Below are 25,382 nucleotides of genomic sequence, written 5' to 3'. Positions count from 1 at the left end.
ACTTTTGTATATCCTTTCCAAAAGAAAACCGTACAAATACTTGGTAACCTAACCCTATGTTCGTGTTTGCTTCTTGCATTAGCCACTACGGTACGTTTGTACAAGACTTTACTAATTACATAATCTGTAATAATTTTTATTTACATATATAGATACTGAAACTCATCAAAAGTATGGAAACTGGCATTGAATTTGGAACTCTGGTTGAAATTATATTTCAGCTAGTAGCTTTTACAATAATTTTCCTCTCATATTTGTACATGGTACTCTCGAAAGAAAATGTAAAGCTTTTTAATAAGTCTCACTTATTTGAATGAATATGATAATGTAAATTTTTATATTTTAAATCAAAATAAGATTTACAAAAACACATTATTGATGATTCGAATGTGGTCAGAGTATGAAGATATTCAAGAAAAAAAGATAGAATATGCTAGATTAGGGTATCATTTATCTAATCTTCAAGCAGGTTAGCAAATGCATTTTCCAGTAAGGTATATCATATTTATTTATTAAGACATTTCTTAGTATCGATACTTCTATTGCTGATGAGTTTTGGAACAGCTACAGTAGCTATTCCACCTTTTTTAACTTGGGCACTTCCAGGCAATCGAACTTTTGAGAAAACCCTTCCTCTTCACACTGAATTTTTCGTGGATGAAAATGTATACTTTTATCACATTTTTGTAGTTCAACTTTTTTTAATATTCCTTGTTGGTTTATTAATGGGTTCTTTGAACTATGCTCAATGTTCAGCTGTTTTGTTTATTATGAGTGAGATTCGGTGTAATCAGTAAGCGATTATATGTAGAAATAATTTAATTTATGAAAGAATTTTGATAAACATAGATAATTTATACTTCAGATACGAAATCGAAAAAATGAACGAAGAATACAATCACAAAATGAAGTTTAATGAAGAAATTGCCAACGCATGGATGTGGGAAAAACTCAAAGACTTGATTAAATGGCATCAATTATGTATCGAGTAAGTTATAATAAATGATGAAATTATTATTCGTTCGTTGTTTCAAAACTTTGTAAATTTCAGGTACTATAGTCTTTTACAGAAAAAAGCATCCCCTGTGATGCTCATTCTATTAAGTGGTAGCAGTCTTGTGTTAATCTTGGGGGGTTCCACGGTATGTATCGAGTTCGTAGCCAATATGAATTGTTTAAGGGCTTATATACACCTTAAATTCAAAATTTTTTTTATTTAATTTTTGAATAGGATTTTTTCTCCCCTTTCCATTGCTTTTTTTGAAATTCCAAAATTTTGATTTTGCCCTGAGATACAGCTGTTTCCGTGAGCCTTTTTCCTATACTTTACGTGTTAAATTTTTTCTTCTTTTTTGCATTTCCTGGCAAGTAGTGTTTTTGGTCACCTGCCGTAATATTCAGAGGGTACCGATTGAGCTTTCTGCACTAGGGTCTCTGACACTTCTTCAGAACTTATACTACCACGGGTGAGACGACCGAACACTCAGGTTGCTCTGCATCAACAGTTAAACACACATTTTTTTTCATTTTTCGTTTTTGCCGAAATTTAAGTCATAAAAGTACGTTTTGAGAATGATCTATGAGCTCAATCGTCTCACCCGTGGTAGTGGCCATAACCATTCATGTTCTGAAGAAGTGTACGCGACCCTAGTGCAAAAAGCTCAATCGGTACCCTCTGAATATTACGACAGGTGACCAAAAACACTACTTGCCAGAAAATGCAAAAAAGAAGAAAAAATTTAACACGTAAAGTATAGGAAAAAGGCTCACGGAAACTATTCTAATATTTTTTTGAATATAGATGGTAATCCTAGTGGAAACCGATTTGACAGGAGCAGCAAAAATGTCATGCGCATTTTTCATAACTTTGTGTGCTACTGTTTTTACTTGTATTCCTAGTCAATTTTTAAAAATCGCCAGTGAAGATTTTCACATTACATGGTACTTTTTAAAGCCAGTCAATTAATTTCTTCAAACATATTTTATGCTATGCTATTGTTACAGCTGTGGAATTAGTGGTGAAATTTATTCACCAAAAATAAGGAGATTGTTATTATTTATAATGATGAAAACGTTGCAGCCTTTCACACTTACTGCTGGACCAACCGTCGAATTAAATTTAGAAACTTGTAGCACTGTAAGACTTTTACCTCTTTGAATTATATAATGATTTTAATTTAAATGATTTCTTCCAGATAATAAAATCTTCGGTGTCATATGTAGCAACCTTTAGATCTGTTTATAATTCTCTATAAAATATTTTTCTCTGATTCATACTTTGAGCAATGGAAATATCATATCATGCAACAAACGCTAAGATCTGATGATTTATCCAGGAACCGGTTGCACCCGAACTGTCGCATGACAATTTTCTTGACTCTATTTGTGTATTGTTAATACATTTTGTATCATTAAATAAAAAAAATGAGATGGCATAATTAATTTGAATGTAATCAATATTATTTTGATTTCGTTTAATATGTGAGTACAACGTTATAAAAAATTGAAACATTGCTAACCGAATAACTTTTTTGCACTTTTTCGTTCATATCACTCTATACTGAGCTAGAAATTATTTTGATATGTGCGATAACTATTATTTAAGGAAAAATTTCAAAAATGCCAGATTTGGAATTCTTCAAGAAGGTGTTGGATCGTCTCAAAAATTTAATAAATTCGGTGACATTTCTTATAACAAAAAATTTTTTTTTAATATCGACAGAAATTATTTGTAGCGATTCGACTTTCCTTCGAATCGACCGTATACACGGGTAAAAGTCATTCGAGTTCTTGAATTTTCCTTCGAGTTGAGTGAAACTCGGGTAAAAATCGGGTACTCGAGCATCCCTACATAGTAAGACGTCAATCGCAATTTCGACTATGGTCTATCGTCATCGTATCACCAAGGAGGGTCGCAGCCGCGTCGCGACCACGTCGGTCTTTTACAATTTCTGCGGCTCTCCGCGTAAAGTACGAAACATAGAGCGCGTACACACACATATGTGAAGTTCCTTTGGTAGCTCTGGATCCTTCAGCTTCTTGCCAGTCTCTTCTCGGGTGTGCGGGTGAGAACGATGAAAGAAGACGGACGGTTAAGTTAACAACGGTTTATTTAACTAAATTGACCAAGTATCCGGCGTGGCATTCGCCACACGTGAGGCTGTGTGTGCGAACAAAAATACAGAGAGAGAGAGAGAATTATAATTTTACAACGGGTTTTATAGCGCTTTTCTTTTCGGCTTTCTCTTCTCCTCAGAGCGGGGGTAACCTCTCTCGTCGCCTCGAGCGCCGAGTGATGCGAGGGCTTGCCGAAGGCCCTACACATATATATCAGACTTGTGCAACGAGCATACCTAGCGAGTGCTACAGGCTCATTGAAGTTTGGCTAATAATTATTCGTACGCGTACTTTATTCGACTTCGAACGATAATATACATGAAAAAATTCCGTGTGTAAATTCTTCGCGAGTACCCGAGCTCGCGCGATTATATCGTTAAACGTCAAAAATCTCGTTACTCAAGCCCCCACCGCCACCGTCGAGTGTCTTGTGCGAGTTAAGATGTCGTTATACGCGCACCTCGAGAGAGAGAGAGAGAGAGAGAGAGAGACTGAGACATGATTAAGTCGGGCTCGCGAGGTACGCGTATAATTACGTTATATATACTTACATAGAAGCTGAGTAGCTCTGCGGAGCGTCAAGTTATATATTGCGACACACACAGCCGCTGCTGTTGCTGCTGCTGCTGTGCTAGTACACCTCTATATAACTCGCGAGGAAACGGATATTAGGCTGCATTATGTATAACGTAAGGTTAAGTAGAGAGAGAGAGAGAAACTTCAAATGTGCCGTACGAGACACGTTTTGTATCGATAATATATATCATAATGATATTTAGCCTGTACTTATGTATATCGTACAAGTACATGATGTGATGTCATTACACCTTAGAGAGACACAATTTTCATCGATACACACACGTTGTATCAAGTCGATGATATAAAAACTATCACCGGTACGTGTAAGTGCAGGCTTCGACTCTTTTTTGTATTGTAGCGTATTTTTCCACGCGATATGCGCGTAGATTTTATTTTCGCACCAGCGCAACATACTCGACGTGAATATATCATATAGCTCCTGCGGTTTCTGCGGCCTACTGCTACTACGGCGCTTCTTCTTCGAATGCAATATATTTGGAAATGTATGCACGTGTCCGCCACGATTGCATATACCTCTTTTTTATACAGTCGAGAGAACCGCAACGTTACAATGTCGTTGTTGCTATTTCGAAGCGCGGGTTTAATTCGCGCGCACAAAAATATGTATGCCACTACTCGTCGCTGCCTATGCATGTATAGCCGAGTCACACGCGGTCATGATAATAATAATAATAATAATAACAAATAATTCTATATAATTATGATAATAGTAATAATAATAACGATTCTGACTGTTGTGCCGTTGTTGTGTAATAATTTCCAGGGCTCAACGAAGCAGCAGACGACTGCGAGGTGGACGAGCTTCAGCAGCAACGACTCGACGCGTCTAGCGCAATAACCGAGCAGCCTCAAAAATTTGCAGCGACCCCGCCGCCGCCGACGACGACGATTATACGATGACAGCTGCAGCTGCAGGCAGCAACAACAACGACAACGATTGTTATTAGGCATGCCCGCGCCACCCCCGCACACACACACACACACACACACGTGCGATATCAAAATTTCGCGGTATTGTAATTTCAAAGTTCGAGTCGCGACTGATACTCGAATCGCGTGTGCATCGCTCCGTAGGAGTAGTTGCGCGCGTATCGCGACTTCTGTCATTTTTTTTTTCTAATTTCGTACGCTCGCGACGACGTGTGGTGCACGCTCGGATGCACACGAGGCCGAGCCGCACGTGCGCACGTGCGCGCCGGGCGATTGCGCATCAATAATAGCCGCCTACTACTTTTTCTAATGCCGCAATTGTTTTGCTTAATCATACGAGAGAATCGGGATGAACAAACGAATGTCTCCGGGAAATACTTGCGAATTTATTTTACGTGGTAATGTTATACATGGGCAATTATAAAAAAGGGAGAAAAACCGGTCGAGTCGCTCTCGTTGTTTATATTGTATCCTTGAGCAAAGGTAGAGTTTATAGTTTTTGCGTACTCGAGCATAGGCACGTACGCACGAAGACATTTTTTTTTAACGTAGATTTAAGTACCTCGTACTATGTATCATGCTCGAGCGAAGAAAGAGAGAGAAAAAAAAGTTGTACGCAGACGTAACGGCTGACCGTGAATGCGCCGTACGCAAATATTTTATATTATATACGCACGGCTGCGTTCGTCCACCTACGCGCGCACGAATGAATTGCATTTATATATATTCGCGGTATTTGCGCGTGTCACGCACTCTCGGACGCGTGCGTTTACAACGTTGTATAAGAAGTATTATTATAATGCTCTTGTATTTACGAATTGTATCGAGGTAGGTAAATTCGTCGGATTCGACTGCAAAAAATAATAATATTTGAATTTCCGCGTTGTCGCGCAGTTTTTGCGCGCTTGTGATTCGGAACGAAACGTATATCGCTACGACATTTCTTTTTGTTTCTTCGCACTACACTTGGATAAGCCACGATTTATTTCGTCCTTTTTTCAACATCCGCGTCCTCCGGATATAGAAATATTTGATTTCACTCTCGCATAAGCTGTGGACTGTAAAATTTTTTCGAAATTTCTTAGACTTATGCAATCATTTTAACTTAGCCTCTTGCAGATTTACAGATAAAAGGTACTCGCTATCTAGTGGTAGAGTTTTAAAGCATCTATCTACTTATAAAAAAGAGAACGGCCGAAAAGTGAAGCCGCGTAAAACGACCTCTGATTGGCTGACACTGACGACGACGCCCGACGCGAGCCTACTCGATACGAGTGTCTGCGCTGCTAACTGTCAACAAACAATTAGTTTTTAAGTAACCTCAACTCAAAACACGAATGAAAAAATTGATGCGCGCGAAACGCGTTTGAAACTTACTACTTCTGAACTATTTCTGAATCTTAAACTAACCTCAAAACACGAAAGAAAAAATTGACGCGCGCGAAGCGCATTTGAAATTTACTATTTGTGAATCTTAAACTAACCTCAAAACACAAATATAAAAATTGACACGCGCGAAGCGCGGCTTAAACGTCTAGTAATATCATATTCAAAGTGCTGTTGACTGGTCGAAATTTTTTGAAGCAGTTAATAGTCATTTTCAGATCATTCGAAATGAGCTCAATGTTTGTAACATGACTTTCACAGAAAAATCACCGAAAATAAGTCAATCGATGTAAATCGATGTATTTTGAAGCTAAACATTTTAAAGGACCATTTTTTAGTCATCATTGATGTATGACACTTGTGCCAGGGTCACAGCTGTGGTGTAAGAGAATAAGCAAAATCGAATTTTTTTGTTATATCTTTCGATCACGTGCATATCATTATACAGGCTCGTGGCAGGACATTCAAGAAAGCACCACTTATCAGGTTTTATTTCTTGTACACCACACGATCCGTAATGCTTTATATACATTATAAACCTCCGATCGAATTTTCCCTGACGCATTTCTCCCCCTTTTTATATGCTTCCATTCGAGATGATTCGACGCGCGCGAGTACTCATAAGGCAGCAAGAACAACAACAACCGATATGAATTCAGGTTTCGGTTCCAACCGGATATCAGACGTTTCAAGTTCGCATCGGGTATAGAAGCTATTGAGATTTGAAATGGAGGGACAAGGCTTAGGTCTTGATAATATGACGCATCGTATTCAATCGATTTCGATCGAGTTAAAGGTATACCATGTACATGGGAGCTGTAAAAATTTTCAGCTTGAAAATTCAAGTGAAATACTAGAAGCAAATTGCGTGATTGGCCGCACAGACATATCTACTCATTCTTATTTCTTGTTTATAAGTATTAATACACATCTTTTTAATATGTTAGTATTCTAGTATATAAGTATTCAAAGTATCATTGTACTTTCTTAATTGTTCAACTTAATGGAAATAATTAAATATACTTTTTGTTGCTAATGCTATATTGAAAGAATATCGTAAACTTAATGAAGAATTTGTTAGAAGAGATATTGAAACAAGATACTAGAGCTTAACACTACCTAGACATCAGCTTACAATTGGACAGAGAAGTTATCAGTATTACGCAAGTAAATACTTTAATCAAATGCCAAATAATTTTAAACAACTGGTCAGTGATAAATGTATCAAAGAGAAAGTGAAAGTTTTCGTGAGGTGTTTAAAAATTTAATATAATTGGAGAAGAGTGCATATAATCATAGACTACAACAAACTAAAAAAAAAAAAACATGTTTTGATAGATTAATATTTTAAAGTTATAAATTTTTGCATTGCAGTTCACTGTCACGTATTTCATGTATTTCTTATGTTTATTGGGCTTTTGGAATGGCCTGGAGTTATTATTCTTTTCTTTTTTTTGTATTTTCATTTTTTTATTTATATTCTTTATTATATATTTTTATATTTTTATTTTGAAATACACTATTTATAGGACCAAACCTATGTACGGGCATGCATGCTCTCTATAGGTCCTTTTTTGTAATAATTATATACGAAAAGGAATTTTTTGGTAATAAATAATAATAATAATAACTTGAATGCAACACGTTCTTATTATTATTTATTATTCAGTTCTTAATATATAGTCATTTTTAAGTATTTACATTAAAAAAAAGTACTGAACGATCATTTTGAATTTAAATATCGCGTTTCAAAATTAATGCACTTTTATGGTTTTTCATGGAACTATATTAAATTTAAAGTACCGTACAGTATTTCAAATTTCGATTTTACACTTTGAAATCAATGTAATGTATAGTTATTTTCAAGTACTCACTTTAAACATGCATTATTGAAAAAGTACTGCAAATTTAATAGAATTGCATGAAATTTTAATTGCATTGCATTACTTTTGATATGCGATATTTGAATTTAAAATAATTCAACTGTACTTGATAATTCATGTAAGTACTTGAAAGTTACCATTGCTTACATTAATTTCAATCAACATACCTATGAATCTTAATAAATTGATTTTACGTTAACTTTAATGTAAGTGTATTAAAATTATTTTAAAAATCATTAAAATTATTTTAATAAAAATTATTTTAAAGTGAACTCTCATTTAATGCTAACACTTTACTTTTTCTTGTTTGGTTTCTAAAAAATTCGGCCATACGCCATCTAGCGCTTATTTATGAACTACCGCCTGCCTGTGAAGTTTTCAACACTTTTGTACTTCAACGTAGTTCTCGATGCATTCAAATTTTGTAATTTCAAGAATAATGCCTTACTTTAAATGTGATTATCAAGAGGTGCGGTCGCCGTATAAAAAAAAAATTATTAAAAAATTTTTTTCAAAAAAAATTTCGTATTAACATTTCATAGAACACTTTTTTACTAATGAATTTACATTGAATGTACTTTCATTTCAATATAAGTAACATTCCATTAATTTTAACATTGATTATTTTATTTTTCACAAACGAATCATTGATTTTTAAGAACAACTATTGTAATTTTAAAGTAAAATGTTCATTAAAAAGACTAGAAATTCACGCATAAATTTTACATCGCGAACTTAGGAAGACATTGAACCCTAAACATTATCATTATCTACCAACAGATGGCGTCGGAAAATTCTTTAATTCCCACAAGTGTAAATTGTTTATGTATGCATAAAAACGAACTTGCAACAAGTTTAACTATCAATGTTTTGAAACATTTCTACCTTTGATACCAAGTTTTAGGAGCTTACGTCGCACGTGACCCATTGTTCATCAAAGTCATTCATCAAGATTAGAGTATAAGAAAGATTTTCGCCCCCTCGCGTAAGCCAAAAGATTTACGACGAATCTCAGCTACTGCTGCTGCGAGTAAAATCTTTCAGACAAGTTATACGTGTGCGTCTAGCATATTGTAATCCAACGGCTCCCGAGGCATAATGGCCTCTTAACACTCAAACCTACAATTCGCAATATGCAACTGCACATATATCAGGCTCGCCGAGGCTTTTCCAATTTGTGTAAGCGCGAGCAAATTTCTGCGAAATTTCGTATACTTATCGTATATCGCGCCTTTCTATTTTTCTCCTTTCCGCGCGCGCGCCAGTTGCTAAATATTCATCGTCGTTGTCGTTGAACTAACACGTTGACATAATTTACGTATAGCCAGAAAAAATGATATAGAAACGATCGACCATGTGGCTAAGAACAGGTGCGAGATGATAAAAATCGAAATAGTCATTGCGAATCGAAACTTTTAAAGCTCGAAAGCTGTGCACACACGTGCGTGCACGAGCTTTATTTATCATCGATCATCATCTGGCACTCAACGATGCGAAAAGAAAAATAGGTTGTCTCGCAATCTAGAGCCGTATCATTATTATAGCAAGCGATCCGTGACGACGAAGATCGTGTCCTGCTGTGGCTCGTGTCGGCTTGCGCGGGTCATTGCCCCCACAGTCATCGCTCTGGAGCACGAGGCGCAGCAGCAGCATTAAGGGATCTCGCTCGCCTTTTAACGGTACTGTACTACTGCTATTTCTTCATTTACTCCCGAGCACTTCAGTGGCAATTTGAGAAGCCGTGTATCATCGTGTACGGATAGATAAGTGTATCGGGGAATTTCGGAAATTTTTCCACTCGGGACGCGGCAGGAAATTGGAATCGCTATTGGATAAGTGTAAAAACTCTTTTTTTTTATATTATCATCGGTATTGCAGAATCGGTATGTGTATGTGTACGTTATAAACTTTCTAATTATATAAAAACGATATGTATACTGCAGATTTTGGATTTTTTTATTGGGGTCGTATCGCAGTGCCGTAACTAATTCACGATATTATTCAACATATACGCTATAGAAGCAGTACTTACGATGAAGGATTAGATTTTTATATTTTCTATAATAACTCTATTATAAAAATCACGAGCTGTGTCAGTTTAAAATTAATCGTACCTAACATCCGCGATTTTCACGTGATCTAAATACCTCGTTGAGGCTGTTAAATTAATATATTTGACATGGAAAATTTATTATATCGCAGTTAGTTACAATCGTTAAAATTAGAAATTTGCATTGTTGCTGGCTGGCCGGTATAGTTTATGGCCATCTAGCCGCATGCAGAATGTTTGCTTTTCATCAAGAGGCCAACAACAAAAACTAAACAATCAATCCTATCCTCGGCATAATCAGTGCGAGGTACATTAAAGACTCGAGAAAATCACCAAGCGCACAATTTAAATACGCGCGTACGTGTACACCGGCACTTAATTGGAGTATGAATTAATCATTCGCGAGGATATAAGAGAGAGAATGAAAAAATTCCCATGATATATTATAATGTTACACGTATCCGGATTTCGAAAATTGCATCTACATATAATAAACAAGCGGATCGCGCGAGCTCGATGATTCATTTATTAATCTGTCTCTCTCTCGAAAAAAAAATGTCTGTTTTTATGACCGAATATAACCAGTTAGGCAGCGGAGAGGGAGAGATGACATTTGATGGCTATTTAATTTCCAACGCGATCACGTGACTTTGCATTTATAAAGATAGATCGGTGTGCTGTACGATACGCGATCACAATCATCATCATCGGTTAGAAAAAAAAATTTTCCTTTTAAAAAACGTCCTTGTTCGCTGCTGTTGTTGAGAATTTTTTTCAACGATGATCTATACACACACACGCATACGACGATCAAATCTTTAAAGATCGTTATGGAAAAAAATTGCAGGAAAAAAAGAGCGACACGAGTTTTACATTCGTGTCTGTTTGTTATTCGCTGTCGCGCGCGGTGATGGACAAAAAAAAAGTAATATCAATTAAAAGTTTGAGGTAAACGCGCGTTTAATGTGAGTAATCATTCGTTTCTTTTTTTCTTTGATTAATCGATCGAGTTCGAGTTACAGAATTATCGAGCATCGTTTTTCAATCCTTCACCAGTTGGAAACAAGATATATACGCGTAAGGGTCAGCGAACCCTCCCATCAATGGAGCAAAATAACAACAACAAAAAAGAGTTTAGCGTGGCACACTCACCTCGATAGAAAGCCCAACTATAATAATCGGGGTTTATGATTGCCGCTGCTCCGCTCGGTGTGTAATAAAACGCTCGAAACAAACAACGGAAAATAATAACAACTGTATGCTTAGCAGTAAGAAACCCAAAGCCAAAAGACTCCGATATCAACGGTCGGACGTTCTAGCCAAGACTGCACAGCACGATTCGTTCGAAAGACAAGTCGCTGCCTCTTGCGCTGCAGCAGCAGCAGCAGCAGGAGCAGGAGCCTATATCCACCGCGAGCCGTTTTGCCGCTTGCTGCCGTTGCCGCCGCGAGCCCAGGCAAAATGTGCAACGCTTCCGTGTTGAAAGTTGCAGCTCGCGCGAGCTGCGATGCTCCGTGTGTGTGTATAATGTATATATATAAAACCTGGCGCAGTCATGAGCACAATCACCTTTCCATGACGAAGCGCTGCAGATCGTGTAGCATATATCACACACACGTGCGCGGGCTCGATTCTAATGCATTATATATACAGAGAGGTCCACTTCTCGAAAAATCCTTTCTCGCGCGTATGACAGATATGATAAGTCGTAGTCGGCGATACTTACGATGACCGATTGGATGTAATGAGAAAAGGCAGAGCTAATGCAACTCGTCGTGCGCTGCGCACGTCGTCGACCTCTTTCTCGGCTATAGAGCTGAAATATTGGCCAACTCCGCGCGCGAGCCTAATTGTTCTTGTATAGCATATAATGTACGAGTATAACGCATCCTGCAGCTTACCATAGCGGTTTCTTAATCGGCCCCCCTAGCCGCTCTTTTTTAATTATTATCGTCCACCCACTGACAATTTTTTTTTTTTTGCAAATTGCACGAGTTTGCGATATCGAGTTTTCAGAAAATTTTCTCAACTTTTTTAAGCTTTAAAACGTACTTTCTCTATGTCTCCTCTGTGTGTCATCATACTGACGCGAGAGTAGTGTCCACGTGTAAACTGCCATTGTTAAAAGCAGCCAGGATTTAATGGACTATACGCGCAGTTCGTAAAATAAAAAAAAAACGAAATTGACTCTCGCTGGAGCTGCTTTTGTCATTTAAAAAGATGCACGCTACAACTACGATGGGTAAGAGAGCAATAATAGAAAGCACGAGTTAAGCCAGTGAAAGTAACTGTTGCATTTTGTATTTGCTACGATGTTTATAAGGCAAATTGAATGGCGTTCGGGCTATTATTTTGAACTTTTGACTTGTATAATATGTTTCGTTGCTGTTTGCTGCTGCTGCACTTTCAAGGCTTTGGCTATGCGCGCGAAAAACGCGTAATGCTCGAGCGCTCATCGTTCGTGTGTATTTGTATACAAAGATGCAGCGGTGTGTGTATAGTGGAAAACTATATAACAGTTCGCATAATCTATAACGTCGCTATTGGTCTCGACTCGTTGACTTTCTCCCGTGGTGACGAGGCAAAAATCATTTCCATTATACAACACCGCAGCAGTGACCGAGTAGGAAAAAAAAAGAGGATCAAACGGCCATTCATCATTAACGATTTCCTTTATATCTCCACTGCTACGCGTTCACCCCCTTCTCGAAATCTCGTTCGAGCCAAAAACTTCCGCGTGTCTGTGTCGAGCTTTTCTCTCTCTCTCCCTCTACCTATATATTAAATCAGCGTCCGCACACACTGCCTGCGGATAAAAGGGAAAGACGTCGTCGTCGTCGTCGTCGTGCGAATCTCGACTAGAGAGCTAGTTACGTTCGCAGCGCAGCACGTGTGTATTATATAGAAAATCAGGTTTTTTTTCGCTGTGTATGTAGCCTATAACACGAAAGTTTTAACACCATTACCCAATGCATTAATAGTCTTTATGTAATCTCGTCTCTCTATCTCTCGTTCGCGACACATACGCACACGATTATTTAATATTATAGACGATATTTTTTTTTCCATTTATTCACTCTTCGATCCGTCGATATACTTATATTAATATAATAATAAGCGCGAGGTCATTTTTCTCTCCGTGACGATGACGATGATCATGATCGTGATGATGCAGTGTGGCCAACGGAGAGAGAAATTGAAGTTCCCGGGATTTTCGCCCGGGCTTATTACACGCGCGAGCGATACCACTTCAGGAATTTTATAATCTATTTCGCTTTACCATGTGGATCGCCTTTTATTTTAGTTTATTTTAGATTTAGTTGCAAGACGGACGCGATAATTTCGTAGACGGGCGAGTTTCGAAACAAGGAAGTGTGCAATTTTTATAATATGGATTCTTGATTAGTGAAAAAGTGCATTTAGTTATTGAACCCGAGCGTGTAAGTTGCGAGAATAGAAAAAAAAGTTCATTTGAAAGGTGGAAAACGCTATACTTACACTTCGTAGTTGATATTTTGTTTAATATTTCGTTTTTTTTTTATATTAAACTCACTTTTAAGCCAAAAAAAGAAACGCCTGATCCTTTACGTTGATTCAGAGCATATTATTGCCGTAACATATTACCGACATATTACCGTGGCTACAATTTTGAATTTCGATTACGGACACGAACCTTCACGAGAAATATGAGGGCTCTTTGGCGACCTTCATTTTAATGTTCTTAAGGTCTCCATAGAGCCTTTTGGCAAAATATTCAGTAGAAGTTTCGGAAAACTGGATTGAAATTTTGAAATTTTGGCTAGCTTCTATATCCCCTTAAGGTTTGGAATGAATGGCGAAATTTATTCACCAAAAGTACAGAAGATGTTATTATTCATAATGATGAGATGTGTGAAACCTTTTGTATTTACTGACGGACGAATAATAGAATTAAATTTCGAAACCTGCAGCAAGGTAGCAATTTTTTCATTTTTGTTTATAAGAAACTGTCCTAAAATTTCTCGACGATTTGAATTTAAACTAAAGCTTTTAGTCTAATCTAACTTATAAAAAAGAGATGGACCTAAAAGTGAAGCCACTCTATTCGGCCTCTGATTGGTCGACTGACTTTTGACTCGAGTCGAAACGTAATAAAGTGACATCTACGGTCAAAATAGCAACTTTTTCGAAACTGACTGAAAGATGTACGCGCGCCTGAAAGTCACTATAACCTCAAAAAACGAGTGAAAAAATTAACACGCGCGGAGCGCGTTTGAAACATACTAGTTAATAAAAACTTCCATGTCATATGTAGCAGCCTTTAGATCTGTTTTATTTTCACTTCGTAATTATTTATTGTCTCTCTAACTTTTACCTTACAAATTTCACACGTGCTTGATATGCTGTTGTCCAGGTAACGCAATGACACATAACAAAACATAGCGAGCATTAAAAAAATAACTTTGGTTTTACGCGTTGTTACACGCGTGAATGATATTTCACGAAATCAACCATCCATTTCGCTTATGGTAAAGTATAGAGCGAGAAAATTGCCGCAACTGAAGAAACAAATACATGATCTATGCAATGCATTTTTTAAAACACGCTTTCTTTAAGTAAGAGCAATATTTTTTTTATAGTCATAACAAGTTAATAAAGAAACACAAGCGTGGCATCTACGCCACGCGTACAGAGTAATATCTTATTAACGAAAATCACAACTTTCAGTTGTTTTTTATTTATTTTTTATTTTTTTTTTGAAAAAGTCATTATTTTTTAAGACATGTAAGTAGTCATGGAATCATTCTAGCAAGCAACATCTAAAGTTATTTGAAAATTTACAAAAACTGAAGACACATATATAATAATAAATATGAACATTTTTAAATCTTTTAAAAGTACCGTTGTACTTTAGTCTATAGTGTGATATCACCTCTAAAAACGCGATATATTTAACATAATCAAAAACCAAGAGCCCCGGAAAATAGGCAGCCCTATCTCTGCCGAAGTTGGCCGGGAAATATATTTTTGAATCCCGGACCTCTCTCTTTTCTTAGTGTCCTCTGTGTCTCTGCCTCTGTGCCACGACGCCTCCAGCCGTCTACACCTCAACAATGTAAGTCATAAATTCTAATATATCCTTATCTATTTAAAAATGCTTGTTCTAACTTTATTTGTATTTTTTCCCCTTTTCTAAATAATTTAATTTCATAAAACAATATAACTCCTAATGACATCACTGCCCCGAGGCGATCAATGGGTAACCATTTCGCCTTGAGGAAAGTGACCCTTTCTCCCTTCGAACAATCACGATATTTTAAAACCACATAAACACACGGAAATATACCCTGTGCTATAAGACGTCTCGTCTTGGCACTAAAAAATTTTTATACAAGACCACAGTAACCGTGAGGTTACAAAAGTCCCGTCTCCCGACGTGACAATAGTCACGCGCTGTTGTTTAAAAAATGTGAAGGAAGCAATTAATCGATCGCAAATTTTCGAGGTCCGAGTATCTAAGTCCGGTGGTGTACGTGTTATAAAAAATATATGGATACTTATAAAAAACGCATGGTGAGAAAAAAGTACTGATCCTGTTTTTAAAATTAAGACTCAAACGGCCGAAAAGTGAGGCCGCGTAAAACGGCCTTTGATTGGCTGAAACTGACGACGACGACTGACGTGAGCCGACTCGATACGAGAACCTGCGTTGGTAACTGTCAACAGACAGTTAGTACTTAAGTAACCTCAAAACATGAATGAAAAAACGCGCGAAGCGCGTTTGAAACTTACAGTATTATATTAAAGAAACATATTTAACATATAAGCATCAATCAGTTCCACACACTGATCAAAAAATTTTCATGTGAGCTAATAAAAGGTAAATAAAATTTTGCTTTATATTTTTAAGTGCCCACTTAAAATATCGTTTCAAACTAAGATGGATCCTACAAAAGATCCTGATTTGAGCAAAAATATTCAAAATTGTATAAAAATATGGGAAGAGAATTTTTCTTGGAGCATAAAGATTTTGAAAAATTCTTATATATACCCTTTTCAAAACAAAATTGTGCAAATACTAGGTAACTTAACCCTATGTTCATGTTTGCTGCTTATACTCGTCACCTCGGTACGTATTTATGAAAGAAAAGAGAGTCGAGAATGTCAGAAAAGGATATTTTTCATCTCACTTTCAAGCGGGTCAGCAAATTAAGTTACTATTGTGGTGAATCAATTTTATTTATTATGATAAATTTTAGGGGCAATACTTCTATTCGTTATTAGTTATGGAATAGCCCCTGTAGCTATTCCGCCCTTTTTGACTTGGGTACTTCCAGGCAATCGGACTTATGAGAAAACCCTTCCTCTTCACACAGAATTTTTCGTCGATCAAGATAAATACTTTTATCGTATCTTAACAGCTCAATTTGGGTTTTTATTCGTTTTTGGTTTATCAATGGCTTCGATGAATTGTATGTATTGTTGTGCTGCAATTTTTTTTATTGGTGAAATTCGGTGTTTACAGTACGCAGTAGATGAAAACGACTCGACTTATAAGAAGACCTCATGAGATGCAGGTCAACAAATGAAAAATTTTTTGGGGTCCACTGGCACATATAGGATGAAGTTCCCTAAGATTAATTCAGTTCAAAATACCTTTTAAAATGAAAGTTAATTTTGAAAAACATGGTTTTTGGCCTGTTTTGCTTTTTAAACCTGTAAATATTATTGCCTACTATTTTGGTGCATTATGTGTGACTACTAGCACATAAAACAAGTTCAATTCATAAAAAAAGTTGAGCTGAAAGTTCAAAATCAACCTGATTATCATTAATTATTAAATATTTTTGCATTTATTTCTAACATTTCAAATGACATCGCCAGGTCAAAAAATCATATTTTTTCAATTTAACTTAAATTAAAATCAATATTATTTTTAAAACGAGTTTCAGCTATTGCAATAAATTTATCATAAGGAACTTCATCATTATGTGCCATCAGGCTCCAAAAAATATTTCAAAACATTTGGTGACCAGCATCTCATGTGGCCTCCTGCTTAGTGCAATGTACGAAACAATTTTGATAAATGTGGACAATTTATACTTTAGATACAAAATCGAAAAAATTAATGAAGTATACAAACATAAAAAGCTATTTAATGAAGAAAATGCCAATACGTGGATCTACGAACCGCTCAAAGATTTAGTTCGTATGCATCAAATTCGTATCGAGTAAGTTATACTAAATAAGACAATGATTATCCTTTCTATGTTTTAAAATTTCATAAATTCTAGTTACAATGGTAATATACAAAAAATAACCGATCCGATGATATGTGTTCTTTTAATTAGTCTGTCTTGTCTTGTCATCTTAACGGCTACCGGGGTGTGTTTTGAGTTGTGTAATTAATATGAGTTGTTCAACTATACGAATATTTTTATAAATTTAGATGGTAATCTTAATTGAAATAGATTGGACAGGAGCCGTCAAAATGTTGATTGTATTTTGTGTAGCTTTGAGTTTTATTATTTTCATTTGTATTCCTAGTCAGTTTATAAAAATCGCCAGTGAGGATTTTTACATTACATGGTACTTTCAAAAAATAATCAATCAATTGGTATGAACAAATTTTATTTTACGTTATTTTATTTAAGTTGTGGAATAAATGGAGAAATTTATTCACCAAAAGTACGGAAGATTTTATTATTCATAATGATGAGATCCATGAAGCCTTTCGTATTTACTGCTGGACCAATCATAGAATTAAATTTTGAAACCTGCAGTAATGTAAGAATTTTTTAATTTTTGTACATTGACTTTAAATAATATAAAAATTTGAATTGGAACTATTGCCTTCAGATAATAAAAACTTCTATGTCATATGTAGCAGCCTTTAGATCTGTTTACAATTCGGAATAACTTTTTTTTTCTTATTTTAACAAATAATTGACAGCCGAAATAAAAAAAAGTAGACCGATTCGTACACGCACGCAGAATAATAGAGATTGCCGAAAGCATGCGTGTATAATTGAAATCAGTGCTCACCAAAAGTGTTTGCATTAGTACATAGTTGGATGGCATAGCAATCAATATAATGAACTGTTTTTTCAGGGCACAGGGCCTGGAATTTTTCTGTTGTTCACAGCCTTGGGAAATAGTATTTTATTTATGAAAATACGGCGAGGACAATTTTTAATACTTCTTTACACTCCTTGTTTTTTAAAAGTCAATATATATCTCTATTGTTCTGAAAATTAAACTTTAATGGTATCTTCGCAGTTTTTTTTAATTTCACTATCTCTGTTTAAAATGTGTTTAGTACTATACGTATTTTAATAAGAGAACAATACATTAAATAAACTTATTTCAAAAATTAGATCATAATAAGAAAAAACAGTCACAGGAATCCCTAAGATAAATCATGATTTACCACAACAAAACCTTTAAAAAACCCCAGATCGTACTTGAATTCGAAAAACTTTTTCCTCCGTCTCAATTTCCTTTGTTTTTAAAATCAATGAAGTTCGCTTTCATTTGGCCATTGCAAAAAAAATATATGCAATTAGTAGGAAGATCTCTCATTATTCTCTGTCTATTTGTTACAAGCATCTCATCGGTATGTAATATTTATTATTTTATAATTTTTTAATAACAAATACATATTCGAAGGGTATAAAAATGGGGATGGTACTCAAAGAGACTGATTTAATTAGCCTTATTGTCGTTGATAACATGTACCAATGGCTTGGTGGCACAACGTTGATGGGTAGCTATATTTTTTTAACTTTAAACGAAGATAAGGTACGTAAAATTATTAACTTAACAAAAGTCAAATTTCTAACCACAGTATATAACTTTGTACTTAAAATAACAATATTGAACTAGTTTTGGAGGTGGGGGGACATTTTTTATAAAATTTTTTTTATAATTCTTTTTTTTATGAATTCAAATTTTTATAATCCATTTTTTATAATACCTATTTTTATAATAACATTTATTTATAATAAATTATAAATTTATAAATATAAATTTACACGTATACAACGTATGTATACACCGAGCTCATCGACTTATTTGTCAACATATGTATATACAGCAGAGCTGATCTGATCAGATTTGTGAACAGAATTTAATAACTATACATCATAGCTTCTTCGACTGGCAACAAAGTAAAGGTTTTAATAAATAATATGGCCCGCAGTTAGTAAAATCCCGAGGTTCCAGTTATCATCTATCCTTAGAAGGTTTTCTGTATTATAAAAACGGCGGCACTATAGGAAAACGAGCGTACTGGCTTTGTAAAAAGACTTCTCAGCGTTGTGCCCGAGCTGTGACTATCGGTGGTCCAGATGATTTACAATTGGTGAAAGGTGCTGCGAGTGACCACATATGTATTCCTGATGTTGACGCAGTTGAAGCAATCAAGGTTGTGTCCGGCATTAAAAGAAAAGCGGAAGCTCATCCCGAAGCACCGCCAGCACAAGTATTACGTACTGAGCTTAAAGATATACCTTCCGGTAACGAGATCAAACTTATTCAATTACATTCATTTAGGTGTCCTACAACATATCCCTGAAAGAATCAATTTGCGCAAAGGTATATCACGACTTAGACTGAAGACCATGCCAAGTAATCCTCAATCGATTGATGAATTACAAGAAATTGCTGAAAAATTTAGACAGACTCTATCTTCTAAGACAATTGCAATTAGGACAGAAAGTACGGAAAGTACAAGACCCACACCGCAAAAAGAAAGAAGAAAAATTATTTTCATTAGTTTCACAATATTATGAGTACGTTGAAAATGACGATGTTATGTCATACTTGAAAAATATTAGTACCATTATAAGATTAAAAAATTTCGGTTTATAAAAAATGGATTATAAAAAAAAAATTATAAAAAACGTACGTTATAAAAAATGTCATTATAAAAAAAAAATTTATAAAAAATATTTTATGAAAAATGTACCCCAACCAGTTTTGGACGATACATAATTTCAGATTTTTATGTGCATGATGTTAATAACAAGAATTTTCGAACGAAACGATGATGCAGGCCAAAAAATAATAATGAAGATACTTAAAATAGCAGTAGTTATACAGTTCATGGAAATGGGTAATAATTTTCTTTACGTAAAAGATAAAGATGAATCAAGTTAATTATTTTTCAGCGTTTATTAGTCCACTTTTTGCCGCTATGTCTATAGGACCGGCAGCTAAAGAGCTTCTCATGTTATGGGCATTATCAGATGATGAAAAATTTTCGAAAAATCTTCCCTTGAAAATGGCATACTTCTTTGATGAAGATAAATACTACATTTATATTTATGCATTTCAGATTTTCGTTGTACTTATTGTTTTCTCGATATTTGCACTTTTGAGTTATTTTCAATGCATAGTTGTGGGATTCATTATTGGTGAGATTCAGTGTTTGCAGTACGTGAAGTCTTATTAGTAAATTAATCAAAAAATATGCAACTACTAAGGTATTTTCAGTAATTTATGAATGTATTAATTTTAACTCTAGATACTACTTGAAAGAAATGGACATTGAATATAAGCTTAAAAAATTCGTACATAATTGCACTGTGAGCGAATTCTTTGATAGAAAAATTAGAGAAATAACTCTTCAACATCAAAATAATATCGAGTTAGTTATTTATTGAATCAAAAGTTGTTTAAGCCCCGTATTTTTTATTATCTGATTCAATATTTTTTAATCGTATGCTTTCTAGACTTTTCGAAAATTACGCTTCCATGGCAAATTTTCTAAACTTGATAAGCATTGGCGTTGTTGCTTTTACCATAATTTTAAGTGGTTCGTGGGTAAATGTTACAATATTATTAATTTAAAAATTATTTGTTACGCAGTACTATTTCATTTTATCATTCAAAAGATTCGAATAATAATGTTGCAATTTTTTCAATGAATCTAGTTCGTAATTTTATGGGATGAAAATAGAAGAGAAGCTGTAACAATTTTAGTGACAATTTACGCTTATTTAGTCATAATTATTGGCTTATGTATTCCAAGTCAATTATTAAGCAATGCTACTAATGATTTGTTCATTGAATGGTAATTAAACCATGGAATTTTTGGTTACTAAACTGAAAAAAATCTTCATCAACTTGATCAAAAAAATATATCTTGCTACCACAGTAAACTAATTTGGCAAAATTAGAAGAAAAATAGAGCCCAATAAGTTTGCTGCATCAGCAAAAAATATCTTTTGATCCAATTATCCACTTATGCTGGATCTACTCTAAGATTTTGTCAGTTTATATTATCCAAGTTAAACTTTTAAATTTTTTAAAATTTGATTTAGTTATTTTATTAAATGGTACACTTATCCACCGAAAGCTAGACTCTTATTATTATTAATAATGAGAAGATCCATGAAGCCTTTCGTCCTTACTGCTGGGCCTCTTATCGATTTAAATATTGAAAACTGCAGCTTGGTAAGCTATTTATGCATCTCCAAAATTTCTTGGCTAAATATATAATAATCACATTTCATATAAAAGATGATCAAACGAGCAGTATCGTTTATAGCAGCTTTCAGATCAGCATTTCTATCGATGAAGTGAAGGATACTCTTATAGTTTTTAAATCCTTTTTTTTAACTAGGTTTTTTCATTTGTAATACAAGCAGATATTTGTAAAACATTTAAATAATTTTTTTAGCTCAATCAGATAAACCATATACCTTTAATTGATGTAAATTAAAACTAGCACCTTCCATTACAAACTCTACCCATTCTCAATCGCAAACTTTATCATCAATTCAAAAACTTGCAAGGTAGCGCAAATTGTACGCCGTCTACGTAAATCCAACGACCGATTACAATGCGTTTATTTAAAAACATCAAAAGTCATCACTTTTTAAAATATATAAATATTATGATAATACACTACTAATTACTTTAATAAAATAAAAAATATATGATTTGTATGATGAAGTTGCTATCTTCTGATTAATATATAAAAAAGAATTTGAAAATATGTATAATATAGAATTTAAAAAGAAAATATTCAATCGAAAAAAAATCTTATTGTCGATATTTATGCTACTAACTGACTTTGTATCTTTTAATAAAATATTTCTGTATAAAATAGAAGAAATGACATCGATCAGACAAATAAAATTGTAAAATGTCATTTTAAAATGACATTAGGAGCTATGCATACGTTTGATCTTAACCTTGACTTTGATTTTGACTGATTTCATTCAAATTTCAGTTTAAAATTTTAGGGGATGATTTTTGCAAGTTAAGCAATTCAAAAGTGCAAAAAAATCTACTTTCCATGTAATTTTACTTACATTTTATTTATTTTGAAAAAAATATACCTCTGCATTGCTTTGCTCAATAAGCTCATACGATCGCTGCATTCTTTTTTGATAATTTTTTAATGATAGCTTTATACTTTCGTTACTATAAAGTTCATTTTCTTCAAAATATGTAATCGTGCGGTACTAATCTTACTTTAGTAAGAGTAGTAATAACATGATGGGGACGTGAATCTTAATTTACTGTTTGATTTTATCACCCACGAGGTATCTATAATAAGGTTTGTGTAATTAAAAAAAATCTAGATCACAATGTTATGGGATGAAGATCAAACAGAAGCTTTAAAAAGTTTATTTACAATTATGTCTTATCCAGACATTATCATTTGCATACGTATGCCAAATCAGTTGTTAAGCAACGCCACTAATGATTTGTTGAACGAATGATAAGTGAACCATGAAATTTATAGTTACTATATTAATGAGAATAATATGTATAAGTGTTTAAAATTTGACGGAGTTATTTCATCAAGTGGTACACTTATCCACCGAAAGCTAAACTCATGTCATTAATAATAATGAGAAGATCAATGAAAGATTTCGATACAGCGGCTGGGCCGATAATAACTCTGAACATTGAAAACTGCAGTTTGGTAAGCTAATTTATTGCATGTCCGGAATTTTCAAGGTTGAATATATAATCATCATATTTTAATTTAAAGATAATCAAACAATCGGTATCGTTTATAGCAGCTTTCAGGTCAGTGTTTCAATCGGTTAAGTAAAGGAAATCTTTTCAATGCATACATTTTAAATATTAACATCCTTTTCTTATTGATTAGAACTTTACGTCTCTACTATATAGTTTTCTACGTCTTTACATATTAGGCTCGCCATTGTACTGAATATTAAAGTAGCCCATTAAATATTTTCGTATTTACTACACAACTTTTTTTAAAACAATAATCCAGTACTTACAGTAATTCTTAATATGAATGAAGCTGCTTTGCTTGACCTTGCACTTTAAACGCAATGTTTTATTGAACAAATTTGAGCGAGCCTCTAAAATCTTACGAAAATCCTTGTGGATTTTCAGTTTGATTTTTAGACCTAAAATGTTCAATTTCTTAGCCAATTCACAGGTCAGATTTCAAGGTGAATAGAGTGTCGGTCCATTGATGGTAAGTGAGGATGGCTTTTAGATTAATTAGCGATGAAGCTGATGATTTCGGATTGGAGACAGCCGAGCAAGCAGGTCGATGCAGTATATCAGAGAATACTACGGCGCATTTATAACTTTTTAATCTATTTAATCTTCTACCGGAAATTCAGCTTCAAAAATATAGTAGATCATTTTAATTCTACAACGTTAAATTACTTCTGAAATCGCTTCAAATAACATCACGTATTCACCCCTCGAAGTTGCTGACCTGCTATACATATGTGCGTGAGTGGTATCTAAGACTCAGGCGCTGTTTTGTAAAGTAAATATGGAAAACCACTAGATTTGTTAGAACGATGACAGAGTTGTTTTCGTAATCGCTGAATAATAATCCTCAGAAACGTTTTTAAAATAGATAGATCTGGATGAATTGAAAAATTTACATTATCATCCCACTGTCATCAAATGTTTTAATGACCCATTTGTTTGTAAATGCATTCAATGCGAGCGTAATGTAAAGAACAAATGAAAACATAAATTGTCGACCATATATTAAAATAAACCTAAATAGCCCGTACAAATCTTCAACAAAGGATTATTTTTTTTAAAAAATGTTCAATTTTTCGATTATCGAATCCTAATTTGAAAATTAGTTTTGAGATTTCTCCAGAAAATAACAAACAACGTCGGTGAGTGCTAAAAGCTGAATTTTTTCATTTCGTAGACACAAAATTTTGTCAACAAATGACACTGACTCAACTAAAAATGAGAAAAATACAAAATTTTATTTCTTTTTGTCAAATTCCTACCTCCACTCGAAGGTGTCGTTTTGCACTAGACTCGTAAGATTAATCAATTTACTTTTTGCATTTTTTTCTATCAGACGCGATGAAGCTCAAAGCTACGAATAACTATCAAAACTGTGAAGCTAGATCCGACGCGCTCACGAAGATCGAAAAATGAAGCAATTTTTTTCGCGAGAAATTGAAGGCATGAAATTTGTACTTTTTTAATTGGACACCTCTATACCCGTGAAATATTTAATTTTACACGAGTAACACAATCCAAATCGTTAAAAAATTCAACGTGACATCTGATATATATTCAAAAATTACACGCATACATACAAAGCCCGGCAGTCGCACGTGAATCATTAACCGACCTTTTTTTCGCAAGCTTCGTTCAAAGAGGCTTCGGTGATTAAAAAAAATCATGAATGAGCCTGGAACTTATTGTATTAATTAAATTTAACATGCTTAATTAAGCAATAATAAAGAGCGAAGATGCAATTTTTAGTCGACCTATCCCATTGATACGATCAAAAGGAAATTACAACGTCATTTTTATTTCAATAATTTTTTTCTGCATCGAGCCCCGCGTCTGTCTTTTTATAATTAATGCACGAGTAATACTTGTAAAAAATTTAACGAAATTAGGTTTTGCGATACAATACGTGCCCCCTCGCGAGCTGAAACCTCTCTCAGTCCCGGCTTGATGATACTAAAGCCTCCTTAATCTACTTTTTTCTGCTGCTGCTGCTGTCGACCCGCAAGAGGTAATGCATCCCCCTCGCAACCCCTCGCCCTGCGACAGCAGCAGCCTAATATATATAGAAAGAAGCAGCGCACGAGATGAGCTCGCGCGCGCGCGCGAGAGAGGAGAATTTTCAGGGCGCGGGGTTAACTTTGGCTCAGAAAGAGAGAGTAGAGCGCAAAAAAAAAGCTTACGTTTTTTTTCGCTGCCGCGCGTATTACACGTGTGTGAGTCGGATTCTACACGTTGGTTTTAATGCAATTAAAAGCATCTTGATGCGTCGTCGCCCACGCGAGCACACACATACACACATTGTTAATTCCTAATTACACGCACTCATTAGGATGAAAGAAAAAAAAATCTCTACGTCGTTACTTACATTCGTATACGCGAGTTTTTTGCGGGTCGGTTCCGCAAAAGCTATGATAATATAAAAACATTATATGTACCTA

At 34.7% G+C, this 25,382-nt stretch overlaps 1 protein-coding gene across 2 annotated transcripts in view; it reads right to left on the bottom strand.

Annotated features, from left to right (window-relative positions):
• The window catches only part of LOC106659618 (alpha-tocopherol transfer protein), an 87,356-nt gene that overhangs the window by 45,555 nt on the left and 16,419 nt on the right, over nt 1-25,382 (bottom strand). The window contains exon 1 of one of the 2 annotated variants that reach the window (XM_014382234.2): nt 4,450-4,718. The exons of the other annotated variant lie outside the window; for it this stretch is intronic. Coding sequence (XP_014237720.1) covers nt 4,450-4,668 — 219 coding nt within the window. The 5' untranslated portion in view covers nt 4,669-4,718. Of the gene's footprint in view, nt 1-4,449; nt 4,719-25,382 lie in introns of those variants that run through there. 2 annotated transcript variants of the gene reach the window in all.

Source organism: Trichogramma pretiosum, unplaced genomic scaffold, assembly GCF_000599845.2.
Source record: "Trichogramma pretiosum strain Unisexual culture from Peru unplaced genomic scaffold, Tpre_2.0 scaffold39, whole genome shotgun sequence".
Taxonomy (NCBI): Eukaryota; Metazoa; Arthropoda; class Insecta; order Hymenoptera; family Trichogrammatidae; genus Trichogramma; species Trichogramma pretiosum.
Note: the sequence above shows the minus strand (reverse complement) of the source record. Positions and strands in the feature narration are given on the sequence as shown.